Raw genomic sequence first — 24,891 nt, forward strand, 5'->3', positions numbered from 1 at the left:
ACTCACTTTGGGATAGTGGCTATTATCTATCCCAAGATAGTCACATATTTTTTTTCCCCTTTTTTCCCCTTCCTTCATATGTTTACAATTAGCAAAAATAACAAGGAAAAGAAAGGAAAAATAAAGTGGCTCTAGCCTAATTATAAATTTCTACCCAACACAGTACTCTTGGGAGGCATCAATGTTGGGGGTATAGGAATTACTTTGTCCATTTTACAGGTGGGAAAATTGAGGGAAATCAAAGTGAAATGTCATACCTGATGATACACATACAGCAAGTATATAATACTTGAACTCAAGCCCCATTTCTGTTGCCTTCTTTATGGGGCCATCCTGCCTACTTAATTAATTGTCATTTGGGAATCAATCAGAGAACTAAAAATAAATTTAGGGGCAGCTAGGTGGTGCAGTGGATGGAGCACCGGCCCTGGATTCAGGAGGATCTGAGTTCAAATCCAACCTCAGACACTTGACACTTACTATCTGTGTGACCCTGGGCAAGTCACTTAACCCCAATTGCCTCACAAAAAAATATAATAATCCTAGACACTGATGCCCACTTGGAAGCTTGGGTTTCTGTTAACTGTCATCCTCACCTGATACCGGGTCAGCTTCTAGTGCCCGAAGTAGCAGCCACCTACTTAAATGCTGTTCTGAAATAGTTTTCAATGATGCCAAACCTCAAGAGAGGACAAGTTGGTGTCCTATAGACTGCCTCTTGTCTCTCCTGGGACCACGTCCCCTCTTTCTTCATACCTCAGCACATACTCATATTGCCCTTCAGAAGTCCTGAGCCACCACCCAGGATGCTTCACTATTCATCCTCACCCAACCCACATCTTCTAGAGGTCACACACTTGGCAGGTGCCTCTTTTAAATCTAAACACTAAGATGTGCCTCCCCACCAATCAGATTTCCCCTTGGCCTCAGTGAAGCCGCACCTGATCAGTTGGATTTTAGGAATAGAACTTCTGAATAAAATAATTCATATTGATATAAATATCCAAATAGCTTAATGCTCCCAGAGAGTATTTGCATTTCTCAAAAAGTGGTTATCAAATCAAATTAATGTCTCTGCTTCAGTCAGTGTCATTGGTCTCTTGGCTGTTCCTGGCCTCCATCTCTCAGCTCCTGGCATCTTTTCTGGCTGTTACCCATTCTTGCAATGAACTCCCTTCTCTACTCTGATTACTGACCTCTCTGGCTTCCTTTAAGTCCCAACTAAATGCCACCTTCTGTAGGAAGCTTTTTCCAATCCCTCTTAATTTCAGTGACTTCCCTCTGTTGTTGTTTTGAGAATTAAATGAGAATTGTTTTGATGATTAAATTAAATATATTATAAAGCACTTAGAATGGTGCCTGGCACATAGTAGGTACTCAATGAATGTTTGTTTCCTCCCCATCTTCTTTTTAGTCAGGAAGTAGGTAGGATTATTTTCTTTTGCAATGTTCACCTACTTTCTGTTCCAAAAAAGTATGGTGACCTATAACCTCACCTTTCTCTTCCCCATCCTTTCTACCACACACATAAAGATGATATACATCAGTAAGTTGGTAGCTAAGGACTGAAAGTTTTCTTTTTCTTGTTCTGGGCATATTCATTGTTTTGACAATAGCTTTTCTCCTTCAGAAAGGAGCTCACAGACCTCTACCCTCATACTCATTTTGAGCAGAGTGTCTTTTAGGCAGAAGTATTTATGAACACATCTGCATATGTCTGAATGAACATCCATTTGTCTGTACCCTTCCCTCACCATCTGCCCTCCACAGGATTGCAGACAGCAGTGGATTCCAGAAATACCAGTGTGTTTGGCCAACTCTGGTGGGTGGCCACCTCATGGCTTCAGAAACACTAAAATGAGTGAGATTGTAAATAGTATCAATTTGAATTTCCTAGGTTAGAAGTCACCATATTCTCATTCACAAGTAAAATATGCCTCTGATGGATAGTTTAATAAACTTCCATTATGATTAAGCAGCATGGTGTAGTTGATAACTGGCTTTAGAGTCAGGAAGATGCGAGTTCAAATTTTGCCTTTAACACATACCGACTGTGTGACCTTGGACATATTTCTTCATTTTTAAGTGTCCTGGGTACTCTCCAGTAGGTTAAGCTGCAGAGAAGATGCTGAGCTGTATTGTTAGAGGGAGTTTTCTCAATCTGGAAATTCCTTGCATCAATGAAACCACAAGTTCAGTGTAATATCCTCTCCAATTCCCCTCATTTTATAAATGAGATTACAGGCTTTAAAAGAGATGACATGCCTTACCTTATGCCACGCATGAGTGGAGCTGGGCCCAGAGCTCAGATCTACATTTTTATCCAATGTTGTTTCATGCTGCCTCCCTAGATTCTCTTTAGACTTACATGGATTTTTTCTTTTCTTTTTATATGAGGAATAAAACAAGCCTTTCTATAACATAGTCATAATAAAAAGAGATGATTGCACACAAAACTGCAAATCTATGTACAACTTGATATTCCTCTTAAATATATAATAAAGTTATCATGTAAATTTCTTTTTTTTCTTCCCTGTCCTCCCACCCCGCACCCTAGAGATGTCTACCATTAGACACAAAGAGGTACATAAACACACATATGTAAATTTACTCTATGCGTACTTCTATTTGTCAGTTCTTTCTCTGGATGCAGATAGAATCTTTCTTCATATGTCCCTCATAGTTAATTTTGGTATTTATAATTGTCAAAATGACTTATTTGCTCAAAGTCATCTTTGAAACAATATTGCTGTTACTATATACAATGTTCTCTTGTTTCTGCTCATTTTGCTCTTCATTATTTCATGCAAGTCTTTCCATGTTTTTTTTCTTTTTTTTTTTTTTTAGTGAGGCAATTGGGGTTAAGTGACTTGCCCGGGGTCACACAGCTAGTAAGTGTGTGTTAAGTGTCTGAGGTCGGATTTGAACTCAGGTACTCCTGACTCCAGGGCCGGTGCTCTATCCACTGCGCCACCTAGCTGCCCCCTCCATGTTTTTTTTTTAATCATTTAGTTTTTTATTTCTTACAGCACAGTAGTATTCCATCACAACTATATACTACAACTTATTCAGCCATTCCCCAATTGATGGATATCCCTGCAACTTCCAGTTCTTTTCCAGCACAAAGAGTACTTCTATAAATAAACATTGTAGAACACACAGGTTGTTTTCCTTTTTTCCCTAGTCATCCTTGGAAGCAGATCTTGTAGTGGTGTTGCTAACATGGATTTTACCTGTAATCCAGAAAAACAAAGAACACCCCCCCCATCTGATTTCCAGTTTCTTTCTCCACTTTGATTTCCCTATTATTTGCTCTAGTCAGATATAGATCCCTGTCTAGCCTCTAGGATTTAAGTGGGAAATGTTGTTCTGTTAGGTGGCCAAAGGTGACAGCATCCTACTAGTGGTACTATGTATGATAGTTGAGTTGAAATTTTGGGGCTCTCAGGGGCACTCATGAGACTGTTGTTTTTTAAGTGGCACATGGATTGTATTTCATCTACATTTGACCAAGAAGCTCTTTGGTCAACAAATTAGAACAGAGCTAGTAGTATGGAAATTTTAACAACTTGGTTTGACTGGTATTTGTGGAATCTAAAGAATTAACCACTGCTGGGTTTATTTTCATGCTTTTCAGCACTTTCAGACCATGTTGAAGACGAAATTGAATGTCCTAACATTGAGGAAAGAACCTCTCCCCACAGTCATCTTCCATGAGCCAGAAGCCATTGAGTTGTGCACCACCACTCCACTGATGAAAACTCGAACTCACAGTGGATGCAAGGTATGTGACCAGTTAGAAGAAGCTGGTGTGCCTCTAGTATATGTGATCAATTGAAACTGGGGGTATATGAAATAACCATACAATTAAGAAGAAACTAATGGCTATGCCCTAACTGGATTCAATCTGAAGACTCTCACTGTATGATTCTTGAATAAAACAAGATCTAAAATTACTTCCCCACATAAAAATATACATTGAGTTATGACTATTGGTTTATAGCCTTAGTCATATTTGGACTTTTCTCTTTATTTCCTCCTTTTCGTTGTGAGGTAACACTCTACCTTTTCATCCTCTTCCTCTGAGCCACCTGACAATTCATTAGTTCACTTTCATCCCATAGACTTAAAATTGCAAGAATTAAGTAGTATGTGGCCACTGCCCCTGGGCCACACTTGAATACTTATTAGGAACTGAGCCTTCAGTAGTATCATTTCCCTTTTTTCTTCCCTTTCTGATCACATTATCTTCCTGGGACTTGAGTAAGTTCCTTATCTTTGGTAAAAATAAGTTTCAGAAGTCTCCCAACTGTTTTGTTTTTCTAATTTATGAGAACTTATTTTCTCCTTTTGCCTTCTAACTTCCATATAAACTCCAAAAAAATTTTTATGATATGATTCAGGTCTTTAAATCCATGTTCTTTCTTTTTTATTTTTTGGAAGAAGGGAATTGCCTTGAAATGTTTTTATGATTTTTGTTAACGAACATTAATGTGGAAGTTAAAGCCAAGAGGGAAAAATACATATAATTTTTAACAAGTTTTATTAAAACAAGGACAGAAAGCAAAGGCTTGGTTAAAATTATATTTGAGTTATTCCTTACAGTAATGATGATCTTAATAGAGAAACATATTCTGATGCACACTTCATTTTTAGAAACTTTGTTACCAGGGGTAAAAATAATAGAGGAAGAAAAATGATGTATTTAAAGAGATGGATTTCTTCCCCAATGAAGTACCTCTTCCCTTTCTCTCTACTTGAAGAGTTAGAGGCTGGGTTCCCAACTCATTTCACTAACAAAATGGGTGCTCTCATGGATTTGTACTCTGACCAGTGTTGTTGAATCTTCATAGGAATGAAACCCAAGGGGAATGCTTCATGATCTTGGTGGATGTTTATAAACAATAACATATGAAGGACTGGCAAAAAATCTTTCGGCCCTAATCTACATCAGGAAAGTTTTTTTTATTAGACTTTGGTTTATCATACTTTAAATTGAATGTGTGGATACTAGAAACAGTAATAGAGGCTCACAGGGCATAAAAATAGGTTCTATGAAGAAAAAAACAAACATGAAAAGAATTGGTTTGGTTTGGGTTTGAAAAAGAGAAGGACAAAGATTTGGTTATTTATAGCCATATAGAAGTGATAACAATCTTATCAATGTCAGTATGAAGAAATGAAAATTGATTTAAGATATAATGGGAGAAATTCCAGTTACAAATTTCAGACTCCTGATACAACATTGCATTTGTTTCTCACATACTTTGTATTTATTTATTTGTGAAAGTGTTGTTTCCCCCCCCCCCCCCAGTCATTCCCAAAGGAATGTCAGCTCCCAGAAGGCAGGTACTGTTTGATTGTTATCTTTTTATTATTAACACACAGACATCATAAATGTTTTCTTGTTATCGTTGTTGTTAGATATAAAGGACTCTGGTGAGAAGGATCAAAACATAGGACAGGGTCGTCAAGGGAGGTGATGAAATTTCCATCCCTAGATATATTTCCGAAGAGAATAGCTGATTTACAGATTCACCTATCCAACACACTACAAGAACTTGCAGTCTTCAAGGATCCTTTCTTCTTAGCAATGTAGTTCTGGAGCGATCTTGAATGCCCTCTGGTCTCCCCTCCTGACTCTCTTGTCTCCCCTTCCCTTTTTTCAGGTGAGGCCTGAAATGGCTAAGTGATTGACCTAAAGTCACAGTAGTTGGAAGTAGGAAATAGTAAGAAGAAAATAGTAAGAAGTGACTTGTGGGATTCAAACTCAGGTCTTCTGACTCCCAAGTCACTATTTTTTCTGTTTTATTAATTTCCCTCTTCTTAGTCTTTCCTGTCTCATAAGTGGAGTCTGTTTCTCATCAAAGATAAACTATCTTTTTGATTCTATTCCTTCCCAGCTCCATCTCTAGCACTTTCCCCTCTTCTCTGCCACACAGAGGAAACAGTGTATTATAGTGCGAAGGCTGTTGAATTTGGACTCGGATAACTTATGTTCATATCCTAAGCTTAGCTACTTAGCACTAGTGGGACCTTGAGCAAGTCAACTCTCTGGGCTTTGATTTTCTCATTTGTAAAAATGAGGGGGTGGGGGGCAGCTAGGTGGTGCAGTGGATAGAGCACCGGCCCTGGAGTCAGGAGTACCAGAGTTCAAATCCAGCCTCAGACACTTAACACTTCCTAGCTGTGTGACCCTGGGCAAGTCACTTAACCCCAATTGCCTCACTAAAAAAACAAAAACAAAAAACAAAAAATGAGGGGGTGGGGTTGGCCTCAAAGGTTCCTTCTGTTTTCTAATCTATGATCATCAACCCTGAATTTTGAACCATCTTTTCAGGTTCCTTTCAGTGTCATAATTCTTTCTAAGTCAGTAAAAGCACTGAGGTATCATTATTCAATATCTAAATGATCTGATACTTTTAAGTATCAAAAAATTTATAGATAAAAAGATCTGTAAGAGATTAGATACCATTGATTTCACTAGACATAAACAATATTAATTCATAGGGTTAATTCAATTGTTTCTATTTAAAGCAATTAAATTTTGTTTATTTTTAATTTTGATGGATCTTTAAATCCAAACAGAATCCAAATTCTAAGCAACCTCTCTCCCCCCAGAACCCCTTTCTCCCCCAAAAAACCCCAACTGTCAACCCCTTTCTAATCTTCAGCGGGAACAGAGTCCAGTGTTTCATCTCTGATTCTTGAGTTACTCAGAATGCCAGCTGCAGAAAGAAATCCCTTTCTTACTCCACATGGCTAAGAATAATGAAGAGAATGTAGTCATGTCCCAGCTGCAAGGGAAGCCTGCATGACCCTCCCCACCTTCACACTGGGCTGTTTCTTTTTCTATAACAGTTCTCAAGTTGTTACTCTTGCATAATTCGGGGTGCTTTGTGGATTGCTGGAAGGAAAGGGGCAGGAGGCAGAAAAGAAGGGGAGGAGGGCAGCTTAAAATGCTTTAGGCTTGATGTTACTGATTGCATTATCACCCTTAGGTTTTCCTGTTTTTCTCTGATTGGTATTCTCTAGCATTTCTTATGCATAGGATTTGTTAGGCCATTCACCCAGCAGGCAGCTTGGTCTTTGTCTGATCTTAGCCTTTGCTGCCCCTCCCTGACTCCCTTTTTCCCCTATGGTGGGCTTTCTTTTTGAGTTGTATAGGCAGTTACATATCAGTCACAATTCTTTTGCTAGTAAGAATTTGGGACTGCTTGCAAATCTGTCCTATGTATCAAACTCTCAGGCTTTTGTGGCAGTGATGTAGGAATATTGCAGAACTCCATGGCTGGTAGTCCTCTGCTGCTGAATGTATGAACTCTTGCTCCTGTCAGTTGCTGACTTGATAGAGTCCTTTGTGACCTAGATTTATACAGGAGGACGTGTGGTGTGGCATCACTGGTCCTGGGTTGGAACCCTAGCTCTGCTCTTTCCTACTTTTGTGAACTTGGGCTAGTCACTGTTAGGATTACAGGATCCAGAGCTAGAAGGAACCTTAGAGAGTCGTTCCCTAGTCTAATCTCTTCATTTTAGAGATGAGGGAATTGAGTCCCCAGGATCGTAAGTGACTTGAGCAAAGTAACACAGGTAATTGAGAGAAGGGGCATTACAAGTCATGCTCTGTGGCTCCAAGTACTTGACTTTTCTGGGTTTCCATCTCTTCATCTGTGAAATAAAGAGGTGGAAAAAAGGATCTCCTGGCTCTAAATCTATGATCCTGTAAGTGGGTCACACTCACTTTCAGAAAAGTAGAAAACACTAGAACTGGGATTCTCTTCCAACCCTAAATCCTATGAAACCTCAGATTCCTATCATTCATTTATTCAACAAATGTTTTATCATGTATATACCTAACTCACTGTATGCAAGGCCCTGAGGTAGACATGAGGAACACAATCTTGAAGGGCAGAGAAGACAGTTTCACCAATAATGATGACACTACTTGTCTTTTAAAACCCAAACCAAAAGCCATCTCCTCTATGAATGCTTCCCTCCATTTTTTTTTTCTTTTGGTGGGCCAGTGGTACCCATTCATAAGTTCCCTCTATTGTAAGTTATCATTGACTGAGGCCTCCATCTCTCTAAGCCTTTATCAAAGCCAAGTAGCAGCTGGAATCAATTGGGTGATTTCTACATCCTTTGGTCCCTGAATACTTGACCTATGGTAGTAAGGGTGCCTGTGCATCAGGGTGGGGTAAAGGCAGTATTCTCATTCACTAGTGAATTCCTGACTGCTGTTTTGGGGCTTTCCATGTGGGTTTGTGAAGGCCTTTGTCAGACTAACTGTTCAACTCCATTGTCTGTGAACACTGTTCAGACCGTTGGAGTTAGGCCAAGGCTTTTCATTCTCACATAGACTCCCAATTCCAAGATGTTTTTTCCAGTACGAGCCCAGTGCTGCATATTTCAGTGTTTTTAGGTTCACACACTGTTAAATGGGTGGAATGACAAAACAGATTTCAAAATTCCTTCCATTTGCCTTGAATGGAAGCTCTGATGGAAGTGGAGATTAAAGACTTATGGGTTTTGGAACTGAAAGAGAACTTAGCCATCTTCTAATCCAGTGTCTCATTTTATGGATAGGAAAACAGGCCATTGGAGCTGAAGTGACTTGTTTATGGTTACACAGGTACTTGGGAATGATAGATTTTGAGCTGAAAAAGAACTTAGAGTCTATCAAGTTCAGTCCCTTCATATTACAAGTGAGAAAACGGAGACAAAAAGAAATGATTTCCCCAGTCACATGGCCAGTAAGTATCTGAGGCAAGATTTAAACTAAGGTTTTCATGACTCAGAGTCCAGGACTTTAACCACTATCCCATGCTGCCTTTCAGATACCAGAGATGTAATGGCAATTAATCAAGGCAATACCTACCAAATTGATGAGACTTCCAGCTGACTCAGTCAGATTGAAGGGCGTTGATTTTTGTCACAAGGGAGTGCTTCTCATGGAAGTTGACATGAGTCTTACCTGCTTTGCAGAATGGACACCAACAGCCTTAGCCACTGGGAACCAATTAAAGAAAATTTTCCTGTGTCCTCTTGGAGTTAGAGAGCCAGTTTATTTCTGCAGGAGGCATTCTCTCCTGAGAAAAGTCCATACTCTGTAAATTGATCAAATCTCTTGGTGGACTCATCCCATTGCTCAGGGCTTCCTCTGATCAGCTCCCTTTGCAAGTAAAAGAGCTTCAGCCAATGTCCCTTTGACTAAGAATCTGATGTACACCAATTACCCTACACTGAGTACACCTGCTTGACATTTGTACAGCAGTGCTGTGTTCCTCCATTTCATTCCTCCTTTCCCTGCTTTCTCTTTTTTGGTTCTCTTGACCTTGCTTTTCTACCCCAGAAGAGGAAAGAGAACTATGGAAACTGATAAAAATCACCAAGGACAATAGACTCCTGTAACTGGTAATTTATGAAGAATGTATGGATTTGCTTATAGCTTGGTACCATTCTAGAGTTTGAATTGTATACTTGGATTGGCCCAAAAACCAAGGTGAAATTCATAGTTTTCTTCAACTTCGAGTAACCTTAGTTCTGGTATCCACCCATTGGCAATGATGCTTAATCAGCAATGTTCTTTAGCATCAGTTGATGAAAAATATTGAGATGGGAGGAATTACTGTCTGGCCCTCTTCTTCCAACTTAGTGGTCAGTGGTGAGGCCCTTCTAAGCCTGGAGGGCCATCTCCCGAAGGGAAATTCCATTTTTCTGTCTGTGATCCTCAGCTTTTTCTGCCAAGTGGTGGCAGATGAGAGTAGGGTTATATATACCTTTGGACTGTGTGATTTAAATGTTTGTCAACTTTTAAAAGTACGATTTTATTGATATCTTCTGTTTTTATATAACTTTCATTAAAAATATATAGTCTTTCTCATCTCTTGCCCAGCAAGTCATCCATCTTGTAATGAAGAAAAAAGAAAAAAAAAAGGAAGAACAATTGTCATTGAGCAAAACTAAACAACCCATCAGCTCCATTGGGCAGTAGAGATTAGGGTCCATAGTAAAGGCCATTTTTTAAACATCTTCTCCATGGCCAAAGTTTCGTCACCCCCTTCTAGAAGAGCCCAGAGCAGTGTGAGAGCTGATAGGTCCTTGCATGCCTTTTAGCACCAGAGTTCAAGTAGAGGCTTTGATCTTGGGCTAAATATCAAAGGGAAGAAAGATTCTTCTCCCTAGGACACATGAAGAATTGACTAATTCTATGTTTGTATTCGCCTGTATATCCATTTCCCTGACAACTTTTACCTACTTGTTCCTTTTTAGAACTCTTGGATGAGAAACTTGGTATGGGGATTACTGGAAAGAAGTTATTTTCTAAATGAATTGGTGTGGGAAACAACTACCTCTGAAGCTTCTTGGATTGGGAATTTTTTTTTCTCCCCTTCCAACTCAGAATTTGTATAACTTAAGTGTGAGCAGTGCTGTCCCTGTAGAGAATCTTGTGCTATTACACATGGAACTGAAGCAGATGGTGGGGAAGCCAAGTCCTGACTTTCTTACCCTGATGTCTCATGGGAATCATAGCACAGAGCCCAGATGCTGACCATGGAGAGCAGACTCCACCTTTTTAAAACCAATGAATCCAATGCTCTTATAGTGCTGTGGATTCTTAGCCCTGCCACCCCGTGTTAAGAATGCTTCTTAACAGTTTTCTTTATTATCCAAAAGGATCAAAAAACATTAGACCTCTTTTCAAGACTCACCTTAAGGGCCATCTCCTACATGAGGCCCATTCTGACTTTTCTGTTTACCAGTGCTTGCACCCACCAACATCCATCTATAGATTTTCTTTGAACCTATTTTGTATTTATGTATATATTACTTCTCCCCAGTAGAGTGTAAGCCCTTTGAGGTTAGGCAGTTTTATTTTCATCTATTTATAGCCCCAGTAGCCACATAATAAATGCTTATTGAACTGAGTTGCATAGACCTGGGGTGGGGGGACCTTAGAGATCATCTGAGTTCTTTTATAGACCAGGAAACCAAGGACATCCTACTTCTTGTCATGGCTTCTGGAATTACTATTTTAGTACAGTGTATTCTAACTATAGGTCACGTAGATGGTTAATGATGGAGCCTTAGGAATGAGCATATTGAATGGAGATTTCCTCAAGAGGAGAGGCCCTGGAGCTCACAAGGGCATACCATTTTTACAGTTATTTTCATAATCCCATGAGTTTAAGAAAGTGATGTTGAGGGCCAGAACAACACCACTGCAAAAAAAGTAAGTACATAGATTTATGAGGTTGGCCTGTAGCAGAGAATGCAGAAGTTCTTCCTCAGATGTTATGCATATTTCTCCATATACCAACATCACAATTTCCAAAACACCACTGTTCCTTTATTTTTTTTCACATGTAATTACAACCTCCCTAAAGAGAATTGAAACCTTTCATTGCTAGTCATGGTCCCTTGGACCCAAAGACATTTTAAATAGATTGCAGTAGAACCTTAGGGAGTATGAATAATCCTTTTCTTTCTTTCTTTCTTTTTTCATTTGCAGTGAATACTTAAGCACAGTTTTGTAAACTCTCCGTGTAAATACTCTGAATATTTTCCTCTGGGTGGCTCAGAGAAGGTGATTTATTATGAAGTTATTCCATTATTTTTTTCTACCTAGTTATTAAAAAAAACCCACTGAATGTGATTTCCTGTTTTTCCTTCTTTTCTTTTTGAAACTTTGGTATCTTTTTTTTTTTTTAAATGAAAGCATCCACTTGCTTGTTCTGTGAAATTTAAGGTTCATTTGCTTTGAAAATGTGTTTATTATTCTGCTTATTTTCCTGGATTAGCTCCTCGGATGAAATGTTATCCCGGTTCTCCATGGTTAGACTTCTCTCTGGTTGAGTATTACGAACTTAATTCCAAAGATTCGGTCAGGCAACCCATAGAAACTGTTGGCTGAAACAGTCAATTAAATCTGTATAAATCCATTAGTGATATGCTTTAATGTGTTCAGCAGGGATAGTCAAAGCTCCAGAAACCACCAGAAAATTAGTATAACTTCAAAAACCCAAAAAGCCAGCTTACATGGCAGCTGTCCTCAGATCCAAGCTGCTTTGCCCTGTCTGTGCATGGACCTCATGAGGTTTTCATTTATATTTTCCAGTCAAATTCCCTTTTCATTTTCTATAGCTAATGTTTTAGCTTTTACCTCTGGCTATGAAACTGGCTTATGGTGTATCTCCACTGCTGTCCCATCTATCCTACTGTAATTCAAACGGCTAATTGCATCAAAGGCCAAGCAGGAGGCTATAACTCAGATTATGGTGTCATAGCTTTAACGGGTATTTATCAGCTTCTTCACAGAAGAGACATTATCCCTGATTCCAATCAAATATTTTAATAGTTGTTTATTTATAGCCTGCCTGCTCCCATCAGATCGGATGAAAAATTTTCATACATAGCTATGCTGTTAGAGAGAAGACTATTTAGACTAATAATAGATGAAACATATCTCCTTTGAATATGCTTGGTAAACCTCAAATTTCTAAATAAATGTTAGAAATTTTTATTACAAATCCTAGCAATGAAATTGAAATTTTTGACATCTTTTGTTTTTATGTCATTGCTATTTCCCAGAATATGCACCTCAAGCTCCCAGAGACTCATCTCTTATAACAAAAAAGAAAAGATAAAAAAGAACCAAAAAATGAACATTTCAGAAAAATAAAGGCAGTCATATGTGTGTTGAATACCCATAGCCATCCACCTCTGCCAAGAAGTAAAAGGAGTGTATTTTCATAACTCCTCTTTAGGGCTGAGTTTAGTTATTATAAACTCCCAACCTTGTTTCCATTTTTTGTTGTTGTACTTTCCATTTTTCTTTTTTTAAAAATCAGCTTATTTCATCTTGAAACACTTCACAGTTCATCCTATATTTCTCTGAAGTATTTATATTCTTGGTTTCTTACAGAGCAGTCAGTCTATTACACTCATGTGCTGGTAGCCATTCCCTAACTGATGGTCATGTATTTGGTTTCCAAATCTTTGCTATTATAGAAAATACTGCTATTAACATATGACCCTCATTGGGATATATACCTAGGAGTAGAATGTGAATTATTGTCATGTCATCATCAAAGTTATCTTCATCATTATTGTTAGTTTAGTAACTTCTAGCAGCGTCATACTCTGATACTTCATCATGAATCCTCAAAGGCTATACCAATAGCGTGTCTTACCAAGCTGGAAAGACCTAAGGATGGTCTTTGTTCCAAGTTCAGAGAGGTTCATCACAAGAAAGTTGGCCACAGGGTGATAATACATTTTTGGCCACAGAAATTCACCAATACCATATATTGGGTCCTAAAAAGATTGTAGCCTGACTTCATGGAGGGTGGACCCATATTAGTGAATTCACGGATCCTTTCAGGTTGAAGTAAATCATTGGATAAATAAAGATATTGTCACTCTGATTGTGAATTAGATGGGTCATGGTCTGCAGGAAATCTTGATTCTTGTTGGCTTCTTGGTGCTATGTATCTTTTTCTTTTTGTGTGTTTACATTTCTCCATGTCTAAAATAGGATCGCAATACTTTACCACTAAATTCCAAGATTAAGGACTCCCTGCCCCTCCTTTTTTTATAAAGCACTTTGGGTTTCTGGCAAGCTGAGTACTATATAAATAAAATATTGTTATTAATCAAATCTGGCTCCCCTTAGTTTTGATGAAAAGGTCAGCAAACAGCGGACATAAATGATTGCAAGCCAGGAATGGATGTTTAAATGGCAATGAATAACCCCAGGTTAGAAAATGTCCTTCCAAATGAGGAGTTCTTTCTTAATTGCTTTTCTCCATATGCCAACCTCATGACTACCACAGTACCAGGTATGTTGAAAACACTCTTTGTAACAGGTGCATTTATGTTTCATCATGCATTGACTGTTCTTTTCCTTGTTTTTACTGAAAATGTTAAATACTCCATTCTTGGCAAGGGGAGAAATGACATTTCTAAAATGATAGTTTGAGCATCTATATACAAATTATTCTCCAAATAAGATGCTGGTGAGATTGGAATTCCTGAGTCATCATACACCTTCAAGCCAAAACATGCCATTAAAACATGAACAATGGCAGAAGATTAATTGGAAATCAGTGGAGAGAAATGAAACCTATCATTATGGAGCCTAGGAAAGTTACCTCTGACAACTAAGCCTATACATTTCATATTGATCCTTGACTCTGATGGTGACAGGTTAAGGCCTTCTCTACTTTGAAATGCATCAGGAATGCTGATTGACAAGAAATAATGTTTTCCATGGTATAGTTTGTGTCTGTAGTCTCTGTGAGGAAATAACACATGAATATGGTTTGGGAGCCAGCAGAAACCTTAAAGATCATCTAGTCAATTTGCCAGTTTTGTGGCTGAGGAAACTGAGAACTCCATGATTTCCTTAAGGTCACATGATCATTTGACGGTCAGTCTGGCCTAGAACCCAGATTCCCTGCCTTCTATTAGTGTGCTCATTGCTGTGTCATGCAAAGGGGAGAGAGGGAAAGTTCTTTTTTGGATATGGATAGGAAGGAAATTTAAATGAGATGTAGTCCATTTAATTTTTGCAGTCATTCTGAGATTTATTAGGCAGAGTCTCATAGCCAAGATGGGTAATGCATTATGTTGCCACGTGTAAAGGGGCATTTGCTTTGTCCCAGCTCACTGACTGCCCTTTGGTGCACCCTCCAACTGTCAAGGAATGACATGATGGTACCACCTCTTGGTAATTATTGCCAATACCACTCCTCTTCTACTTGGTTCCCTCCACTTAGTCCTTCAGGGGAAATAGACATAGTCTTTCAACTTAGAACCTGGACAGTATGGATGCGGGTGTGGGTGTGTATGATCAAAATGATAAAGTACATGAAATTTATGTAGTAAAAGCATTAGTTGAAGGAAGTGGGATATAGTTCTGGTCAGTTTACCAGAGCAGAAACACTAACTAGCCAGTTTGTAAGGCTAGTTCTACTTTTTTGGTGATAAGTAGCTTCTTCACTGGACAATTAGGTGGTACATTGGATTGAATGCCAGACCTGGAGTCAGAAGGCTTCTCTTCTTGGGTTCAAATCTGGCCTTACCTAGCTGTGTGACCCCGGCAAATCACTCGACCCTGTTTGCTCATCTATGTTTCTTCATCTGTGAAATGAGCTGGGGAAGGAAATGGCAAACCACTCCAGTATCTATTTCTCTCTCTCTCTCTCTCTCTCTCTCTCTCTCTCTCTCTCTCTCTCTCTCTCTCTCTCTCTCTCTCTCTCTCTCTCCTTCCCTTCCTCCCTCCCTCCCTCTGTCCCCTCTGTCTCTCTGTCTACTGAAACAGTTTTTGTCCTCAAGGAGCTTACAATCTAATGGGGAAATATAGCATGCAAACAACCATGTAAAAGCAAGCTATGTGCCATCTGCCTGGACTCTTGCAATAGGCTCCTTGCTTGTCTCCCTGACTTATTTTCTACCCCTTTTCCCCAATTTGGGCTACATACCTCTGACAGAACTATCTTTGTTAACCATAGATTCATGTCACTGCTCAGAAATCTTCAATAGCTCTCTGTTACCCATAGAATCAAGCTGAAACTTCTCTCCTGCCATTCAGGACAACACAAATGGATCCAGTCCCACCTTTCCAACCAAAGGCCATATTACTTTCCTCTATGTAGTTAGGGTGACTCACCAACCAAGATTATACTCTGCCAAGGTCCATGAATCTCAGCTGCAGATACAACTTTGTTGTTGTCGAGTCCGTTTTCAGTCGAGTCTGACTCTTCATGACCTCATTTGGGATTTTCTTGGCAAAGATATGGGAGTGGTTTGTCATTTCCTTCACCAGCTCATTTGACAAATGAAGAAACTCAGGCAGACAGGGTTAAATTACTTGCTTAGAGTTACACGACTAGTAAGTGTCTAAGGCTAGATTTGAACTCAGGAAGGTGAGTCTTCCTGACTCTGGGGTTGGTGCTCTATCCACTGTGCAACCTAGCTGCCCCAAATGACAATGTGTTGTTCATTTGTTTCAGTTATATTTGATTCTTCCTGACTCCATTTGAGGTTTTCTTTGCAAAGATACTGGAGTGGTTTGCCATTTCCTTCTTTAGCTCATTTTATAGATAAGGAACTGAGGTAAGTAGGTTAAATGACTTGCCCAGTGTTGCACAACTAGGAAGTATCTGAGGCCAGATTTGGTACTTTATCCATTGTACTATCTAGCTGGCCTAGCTGTGACTTTACTGACACTTATTTTTCTTGTGCTTGGCATGCCTCTCTATCCTTTGCCTGATGAGAATTGTTACTTGCCCTTCAAAATCTCCCTTAAATGCCACCTCCTTTAGGGAGTTTGCCATGATCTCATTCCTCTTCTTATTAAAGACTTTCTCTTTTGACATTATATAATACTTTATTTTATACTTCACTAAAGCTTTATTAAATATAATTGTGTTTTTAGCATTCTGTATTGGTACCTTATTCCTCACTAGACTGTAAACTGCTTGAGGGCAGGGGCCCAGCCTTATCTAGCCTTTACATATCTTTTCTAAATACGGAGTTATGTCTATAATAACTGCTTAATAGATGTTTGTTAACTATTTTTTAAAATTTCCTTTTTCATAAGATTACAGATTAATATTTAGATGGGACCTTAAAGATCATTGAGTCCAACCCCTTCATTTTACAAATGATGAAAATGAGGCCTAGAAAAGTTAAACGACTTTTCCAGGGCCACACAGCTTGTACATATCTGAGACAGGAATCAGAGCCAGGTGTTTCTGAATCCAAGTCCAGAATTCTAGCCACTATGCCATCTAACTGCCCTTGATATTACCCACCACCAGCATTGTCATGGTCACATATGAATGGATACCTTTTCAAAAGAGAAATGCTAAGTTTCCAATATGGAAAGGGTGATTTGTTGGTTAGCATAGTCCTGTTTATTAGAATTTAAAAATCTAATGTCTATTCAGTGATTCTTTTTAGGTAGAGCTTAAACAAAGTAAACTTTGAGGTCTTTTCTAACTCTGATTTGGTGTAATTGCTGATCCCCTGCTCATTTGAAAATGAGTTATATGGGAAGGGGTTTATTGCCTCAAAGTGTAGGCCAGGAGGATCATGAATAATCTGTGCTCCATAATATCTCCTTTAGGCACACCATAGATTAGGGATATATTTGGATAAACTAACTTCTCTTTTCATGTAAATAGCATTTGTGGGGTAAGCTTATTAGTCATTCACAGTTCAATGTGAATTTATCTAATGAAATAATCACCTGATTATAGCCTTGCCAAGACAGTGGGAGTTTTGATTGGTGTGGGAAGGAGGGTTTGATAATTTCTGACAATGGTGTACCTCAGGAAATGTTAAACTTGGATGGCATGGCAGCAACATGGGGTCATGGGTAGTGGTGGGGGACAATATATTGGGGATGCAAAAAGGGAGGGAAGGAACATCAAGGACACATTTTCATCCACCTTGGAGTTTTATCTGTAGTTTCAGTGGGGGAGGGCATGAGGATTCCCTTTTGTCAGATCTGGTAGATGATAGATGTGCTAGCCCCTTCAATCCAGTCTAATTTATCCTTCATTTTTTAAAGGGCTACTATGCATAAGACACTGTGCTGGATGTCAGGAAGACAAAGACAAAATAAATTATTTCATATTTTTCTTTATTATCTAAATAGCTTATTCTTCACAACATCCGGGTGATATTGGAACACATAAGAGGGCCCCCATTTTGAAGATGAGGAAATTTTAACAGATTCTAAGAGAGAATGACTGGTTCATTCATTCATTCATCAAATATTAATGAGTACCTACTCTGTGCAGATCAGCAACAGCAGTGGAAGTCAGATTGCTCTTTCTAACTCCTCATCCACTGCTCAATCAATATTTTAATGAGCTCCCACAGGATCTATGACGATATAAAAGGCTCTTGGGATACATAGTAAACAGTAGGAATTTCATTCCAGTCGTGATTTTGGACAGGGCCCAGAGGAAGGAACCGGAGCATAAATAAAATCTTTATGTTATATGTATTCATATATGTGGTATATTATATTATTATATTGTCAGTATATATTACAAATTATACACAAATTCACATATATAATGCACATACGCATATGTGTATATGTGTTAATATGTGTGTGTTTATGTGTGGACACATCTTTATCTATCTCTATCTCTCTCTTTCTCTATCTATCATCTATCTATCCTTTCAAGAAGGATTTAGAAGACTTTTCTTTCTTTCTTTTTTTTTTTTGTGAGGCAATTGGGGTTAAGTGACTTGCCCAGGGACACACACCTAGTAAGTAAGTGTTAAGTGTCTGAGGCTGGATTTGAACTCAGGTCCTCCTGAATCCAGGGCTGGTGCTCTATCCACTGTGCTACCTAGATGCCCCAAGACTTTTTTTTTTTAAAGAAAGTTCCAAGTTCTTCCAGCACTCTAGAAATCACCAGGATTAGGCTGAGTATCTCACCAATCACCTGTGCCAGGTCTTACCCCAAAATTGGCTTTGGGTACTGGGACAGGGCAGGTGTGGCTCTTTGTCCTAGCTTCCCATAGGATGGAGCGGGCTTTCTGTCTGCATATCCCATTTGCCAATTCCTTCACTTTGCTGATGGCCTGTATCCTCTAAGATGCCCCTCTCCCCGTAGCATCAATTCAGAACAGAATATCTTCCACAAAGAAGGACATGAACAAAAATCCTTGGTGCCTGTGGTACCTGCTGCTTTGCTTTGCTGGGGTGTGGAGGGAGGAGGGTGGGAACCTCCTGATTTTTATTAGCAGCCTCTCTGTGGTCATTAAGTGCTTGCGCTCTCTCTCTCTCTCTCTCTCTCTCTCTCTCTCTCTCTCTCTCTCTCTCTCTCTCTCTCTCTCTCTGTCTCTGTGCGGCTCCTCTGACAGGGTTACTTGTATTCTCTGACGATTCTCTACTTCTCTCTGCTGGAACAAGGAATAGCTTGTCAAGTGTAGCTCTTAGTGACTTCAGTGTATGTGTGTGTTTCTGAAATTAGCATAGTTAAGTGCTTCATTGCCAGCAAAGATCCCTCTCTGGGTTTGGCATAGCAGCTTTAATTACGGATAACTGGGGAAAAGGCATATGGTGCCTCCCACTCCCTTCCCTTCTCCTCTCTTCTTCCTCTCCCACATCCCACTATTCGCTTGGTCTTGATCTTTCACTGTCCTTTGGTCTGGTTTTCTCTATTCAGTATCTCAGAGTAGGGAGGAACCTCAGAGGTATCTTTAGGTTACAATAGTACGAAGTTAGATCTTTGGTCATATTCAGTAACATTGATTTGTGGAATGTTGCATTAAAGTCTTTGAGCTCTTAATCAAAATGCTCCCAGTAGAACGTAGTCTCCTATTTTGCATGTTTATCTTTGTCTTCAGGCTCTACCAGAGTGCCTGGCACCAAGTAGGCACTTTGAAGTGAAATGAAAAGTGAGGCTGGTTGAAGTGGGTTGGACTTGGAATCTGGCCCATCCAGGTTGAATCTCCATTCCCTTCCCTTACCCCCAGGGAGCATTGTTAAGTTTCTTCTGGATCAGAAAGAAATAAAATTTTTAATACGTTTCAGAGTAAGGGGCAATAAAAGGAAAAGTGGCTATGCTTTGTCATATAGATTTGGACTCTATTTCTTTTCACTGAAGTCCTTGAGCCATAATTAAATAATAGTTTTATAAACTTTCTGTTGGACTCATGGGGCAGTAGTCTTTATATTCATCTTGCTCCCTTTTCTCCTTTTACACCTTTCAGATTTATTGAACAGAGTCATTATTTATGAGCAGTGTAGGCCACGCCTGACTTCCTAGGAAGGACATCTACTTTTGCATTGTATTGTACTTTTGCACATGGAATGCCTTTGTAATTAAAGAAATAACGTTGTGTATTTATTGACCTTGTTAAATGCAAGTGCCATTTTCTTCACTGGGGATATTTCCTCATCTCTGGAGGAAACACTGTAAACCCACTAATAGGAATTTCATCAAGGGGGCCTTATTTCCTAAGCCTGGTGATTTTCCTTCTCAGCCTTTGGATCTCTTTTGTATTCTGGCTCTCATTGTATTTGCCATAATTGAATTTGATTTTTAAAAGTTGCTACTTAGTGTGTTAAGCGGTTGTACTACTGTATGGTTTTATTTAAAAATTGCTTTAGAAAGAAACCTCAAGGGAATGTAGGCCTAGATTGTCAAAGGGAGGACAGCAGATCAGAATTACTAGTGTGTTTAGTCAATTCATGTCTGAAAGACATAGGATAAAAAGCTTTCTCCTAGAGGCATAAATTGATTGAGGAAGCCAGTAGCTCTTAGTGGGTTTCCTTTGAAAGGAAAAGGTTGGCAGCCCATTGTCCTTGGTCTTTTCAGTAGCTATTTTTATGTGTAAGAAGTTTGGTAGGAATAACTTAATGGGCATTGTTATATTTTAGTTTTGTCTTATTAAAAGCGAGAAATATTGATCTGATGTTTTAAGTAAGGCTGTTTATATTTCTGAAGCACTGAAGTGTTTCAGGAAATGAAGAGCAAAATATGGAGAAAGAAAATGTTTGAATTCTAAAGATGAGGACCACTCCAAATAAGGAGAGTTGACAATTCATATATGCTTTAAAGTTTGCAAAGCTCTTTTCAGATATCGCCTCATTTGAGCCTCACAAATCTGTCACTCTGTAGATAATACTAATATTGTGGATTGTGCCCAGGGGTGTGCTGGAGCCAGTTCCAACTGGCTCAAAGAGACATTGTCAAATTCTTAAGAGTGCCCAGCAATACTGCTACTAGATATATTTGCAAAGATGATTAGGGAAAAAGGAAAAGAATATATGTGTTTTAAATATTTACAGCAGCTCTCTGTCGTGGCAAAGAACTGGAAATTGGGGAATGACTGAATAAGTTGTGGTATATGATCATGATGGAATACTACTATGCTATAAAAATGATGAGCTCATCATTTTTAGAAAAACATGGAAGACTTGCATGAAATAGTGAAGAGTAAAATGAGCAGAATGAAAAGAACATTGTATACAATAACAGCAATATTGTTTCAAGAACAACTTCGAGTGACTGTCATTTTAACTATTATAAATATCCAAATTAACTACAAAGGAGATACGAAGGATGATGCTATCTGCATCCAGAGAAAGAATTAAGAAATATAAGTATCGCTAAACTGATTTTACATATATAACATGTGTACCTATACATATATATGTGTGTTTGTGTGTGTGTGTGTGTGTGTATATATATACATATGTCTATCTACCTATCTATCTATCTATCTGTACATACACTCATATTTGTGTCTAATGCTAGCCATTTTAGGGGGATGGAAGAAAAAAAGGGAAAAAAGAAATTTACATAATTTTGTTATGTATTTAAAAGGAATATCAAGTCATACACAACAGATTTGCAGTTTCATGTTTTTCTTTTCTTATGGAAATGCTTGTTTTATTTCATAAATTAAACATAAAATAAATGAAATTTAAAACATTCTTAGAGTGAACATTTAGATTTCAGAAAGACAAATTTGACAAAAAGGGATTTGATTTTTTGTTTTCTTAATTGTCTAGACTTAAAGTGATGGAGAGAATATCAATAAATTAGATTAAATCAATAATTTTAAATAATGGATAACTAAATAAATCTGTTAATAAAATTAAAAAAAACAATTTTTAAAGTCAGTCTGGTGTACTTCTTTTCCTGCCCAGAGAGTGAGTTGTTAAACATTCAGTATTAATGCTTCTGTTCTGGTTGATGCTCTTTCCTACAGATAGACAAATAGGCAGGTAGGCAGACAGACGGGCAACTGTTCTAGTTTCAAGGTCTCTTCATTGCTGTGTCTTTCCTTTTCTGTAAGCAATGCTGCTGGTCTTTGCTGTCTAGTGTTAGTATGACAGCTGCCACTACCCATCCATCTTTTATTTCTTTGTTCCCTTCCCTTTTCTTTCTTCTTTTCTCTCATAGATTTTATTTTACTGCTTCTTTTTGGTGTGAGAAAACTGACCAAGGAGAGTACTTTTATCCTCTGATTGGCAAAGCCATTTATAGCTAGTGGACTATATTATCATTTTTACTGTTATTGTGTTGTTGTTACAGCTAATAATTCACTTTAAGGTTTACAGAATGCTTTATATATGTTATCTCATTTGATTTTGACAATGACCCTGTGAAGTAGATGCTATTATCATCATTTTACAGATGAGGAAACTGAGGCTGATAGCAATTAAACGTCTTGTCCTGGGAATCACATAACTAATAAGTATCTGAGTGTTTTAAAACTCAGGTTTTCCTGACTCCCAGTCCCATGTTGTAGCTACTGAGCTGCCTAGCTTTCTCTAGAACATTTTCAGGTCATCTTGTTCTTGGTGTAGGTGCTTCTTCATGGCCAGAGATCCATCATCCCTGCCTTTTTTTTCACTAGGTTGTGAGCTCCTTGAGGGCAGGACCTGTCTTTTGTCTCTTTTGGTTTGTATTTTTGTTTTTGTTTGTTTCGGAGGCAATTGGGGTTGTGACTTGCCTAGGGTCACACAGCTAGTAAGAGTAGAGTGTCTGAGGCCAGATTTGAACTCAGGTCCTCCTGAATCCAGGGCTAGTGCTCTATCCACTGCACCACCTAGCTGCCCCTGTCTTTTGTCTCTTTTTGTATCCCCAGTACTCAACACAGTGCTTGGCACCCAGTGTGCATTCGATGAATGTTTATTGACTGATCCACCATTTCTTCCTCCTTCCTTCTGTTCTAATGAGTCAACAAGGCAGAAGTATGTTTCTGGAGTTAGATTCATTGTATACAGCTCCAGTGATGCTCCTCGAATATCACTATGCACAATCAGAACCCTCATAAGACATTCTTCTGTTAGGTTTTTCATCTAACGCCAAAGTTCACAGATCCTAGGATCTTATATTTTGATTTGGAAGCCATTTTAGAGTTTATCTAGTCCCACCCTTCATTTTATAGAGGAGGAAAAGAGGAAGTGACTTGCCCACGGTCACACGCGTTATATGTCTTTTGTTTGGAAGAGGACCAAGGACATCATGGGTGATATATTGACTTGCATGTGAATTGATTTAAGTGAGGCAGAGCTGTGCAAAGTTGTCAGCCTCCCTCTCTCTTCCAGAGTCATCACAATCCATTGGCAGGACGAGAATCAGAATGATTGGTGACGGCCTGGGATGCGATGGATGACTTTGGTGTCTTTGATGTCTAACCAAGCTCTAAGGGCTCCATGGTGTCTTCTTCATGGCCATTGGAACAAATTGTTCTCATCCACCAATTCCTCTAGGGAAAGTCTTCACATGTGTGGGTAGACATCCCCCTAAATCCCCAACAAGTTTGAGGTTTTTCAGTTACCCCCAACCTGGCTTAGCCAGTCTGCTGACACAATTTTACTGGGCTGTGGTCCCTGTGCATGCTACAGCTTCTTGGAGCCACAAGTGAGAGTTGGGTGACAAGTAGATACTAAATATAGATGGGTAGCCCTGGAAAGGGCTCAGCATGCCCTCACACCAAAGGTGCTAGTCCTCCTTGAATACCTCGTACACTCCAAAGTCAGACAGGTAGGAAGCAGCAATAGGCAGGATTTGAACTGTGGTCATCTGACTCCAAATCCAGACCACTTTTCACTAAGAATGAAACCAAAGTTATGTAAGTGATCAGGCATCACTTTGTCAAACAGTTAAAAAATTGAGAGAGTGGTCTTTTGACTTTGCAGTTAGGAGATGCCCTCTCAGGATCAAATTCTGAATTAGTGATGAATGGATTGGATCATAAAGTCTAGCAGGCTGATAAGTCAGTGTAGTATAGTAGTAATATCACTGAATTTGGAATTATGGGGTTTTAGTGAATCCCCTGGTATTACTTGGGATATATTCAAGCACTAGATTTGGAGGTTAGATGACCTGGCTTGGCTATTTCTTTTCTGCTGTGGTGTTGCACAAAACACTATCTCTCAGGGCTGCACTTCCTTATCTATAAAATGAAACAGTTTGACTAGTGGTGAGTGGTAGAGCTGGGTTCTTCAAATCCAACATTCTTTCCATTGGGCCAGCCCTGATCTCTATAGTTCCTTCTAGTTCTAAATCCTGATTTTATGGCTATATTGCTCACACAACTCTACATTCTAGTGTCTAAAATGAAATTTCTCTCTTTAGAAGCACTATGGATTGATCTAAAGAACTGTGGATTCAGTCATAAGTAGACATGTAACTAGGGTAAGGCAATTGGGACCTTGTCTCCTGGCATTGTAATTTAGGGGGGCATTTTCACTTCATCTAAGCAGAAGCAACCAAATGTGGCACCTATTGGGAAGCATAATTACTTAAGATATTAAACTTCCTCTGTGGCTCCAGATGAACTCCAAAAAGTTCACCCTGTTCCCATACTGAGATCTCCCTGTTATTGCCTTCACAGTATTCTGGAATTTCTCTTTCCCTTATTAAATTAGTATCTCATGATCTCTACTTCTCTCCCAATAGGATTAGCACGTGTGTGTGTGTGTGTGTGTGTGTGTGTGTGTGTCACACACACACACATATTTAGATTTAAAGAAACTTCTTTTATGATGCTTGTCCTTGGGCACCAATGATGGTCCTAGTAAAAAGATCTGCATTTGAATCTCAACTCTGTGACTTTATGTGTGTGTGACTTTGGATAAGTCACTTAACTTCTTCACTCCAATTTCTTCCTCTGTAAAATGAAAGGTTTGACTAGCCGGTGGCCTAAGGCTCTCTACAATTCTAAATTCTTTTAACCGAAATTAATGTGAATAAATTGTTAGCCAGCTTTAGAATTCTTTCCAGGATTCCTTTTTTAGAGCAGCAAAGATGATACACAACATATACCTTGGAAGCCAGCCTATACTTATTTAATTTTGAGTTTATGACAAATTGATGGGATCATTCAGTCCTACCT

The 24,891-nt window shown here is 38.9% G+C and overlaps 1 protein-coding gene across 1 annotated transcript in view; it reads left to right on the forward strand.

The window, feature by feature from the left end:
• The window catches only part of PID1 (phosphotyrosine interaction domain containing 1), a 298,012-nt gene that overhangs the window by 119,876 nt on the left and 153,245 nt on the right, over window positions 1-24,891 (forward strand). Inside the window, exon 2 of the mRNA XM_043996236.1 lies at window positions 3,638-3,784. Within this exon, the coding sequence (XP_043852171.1) occupies window positions 3,638-3,784 (147 nt within the window). The remainder of the gene's footprint in view (window positions 1-3,637; window positions 3,785-24,891) is intronic.

Source organism: Dromiciops gliroides, chromosome 3 (genome assembly GCF_019393635.1).
Source record: "Dromiciops gliroides isolate mDroGli1 chromosome 3, mDroGli1.pri, whole genome shotgun sequence".
Taxonomy (NCBI): Eukaryota; Metazoa; Chordata; class Mammalia; order Microbiotheria; family Microbiotheriidae; genus Dromiciops; species Dromiciops gliroides.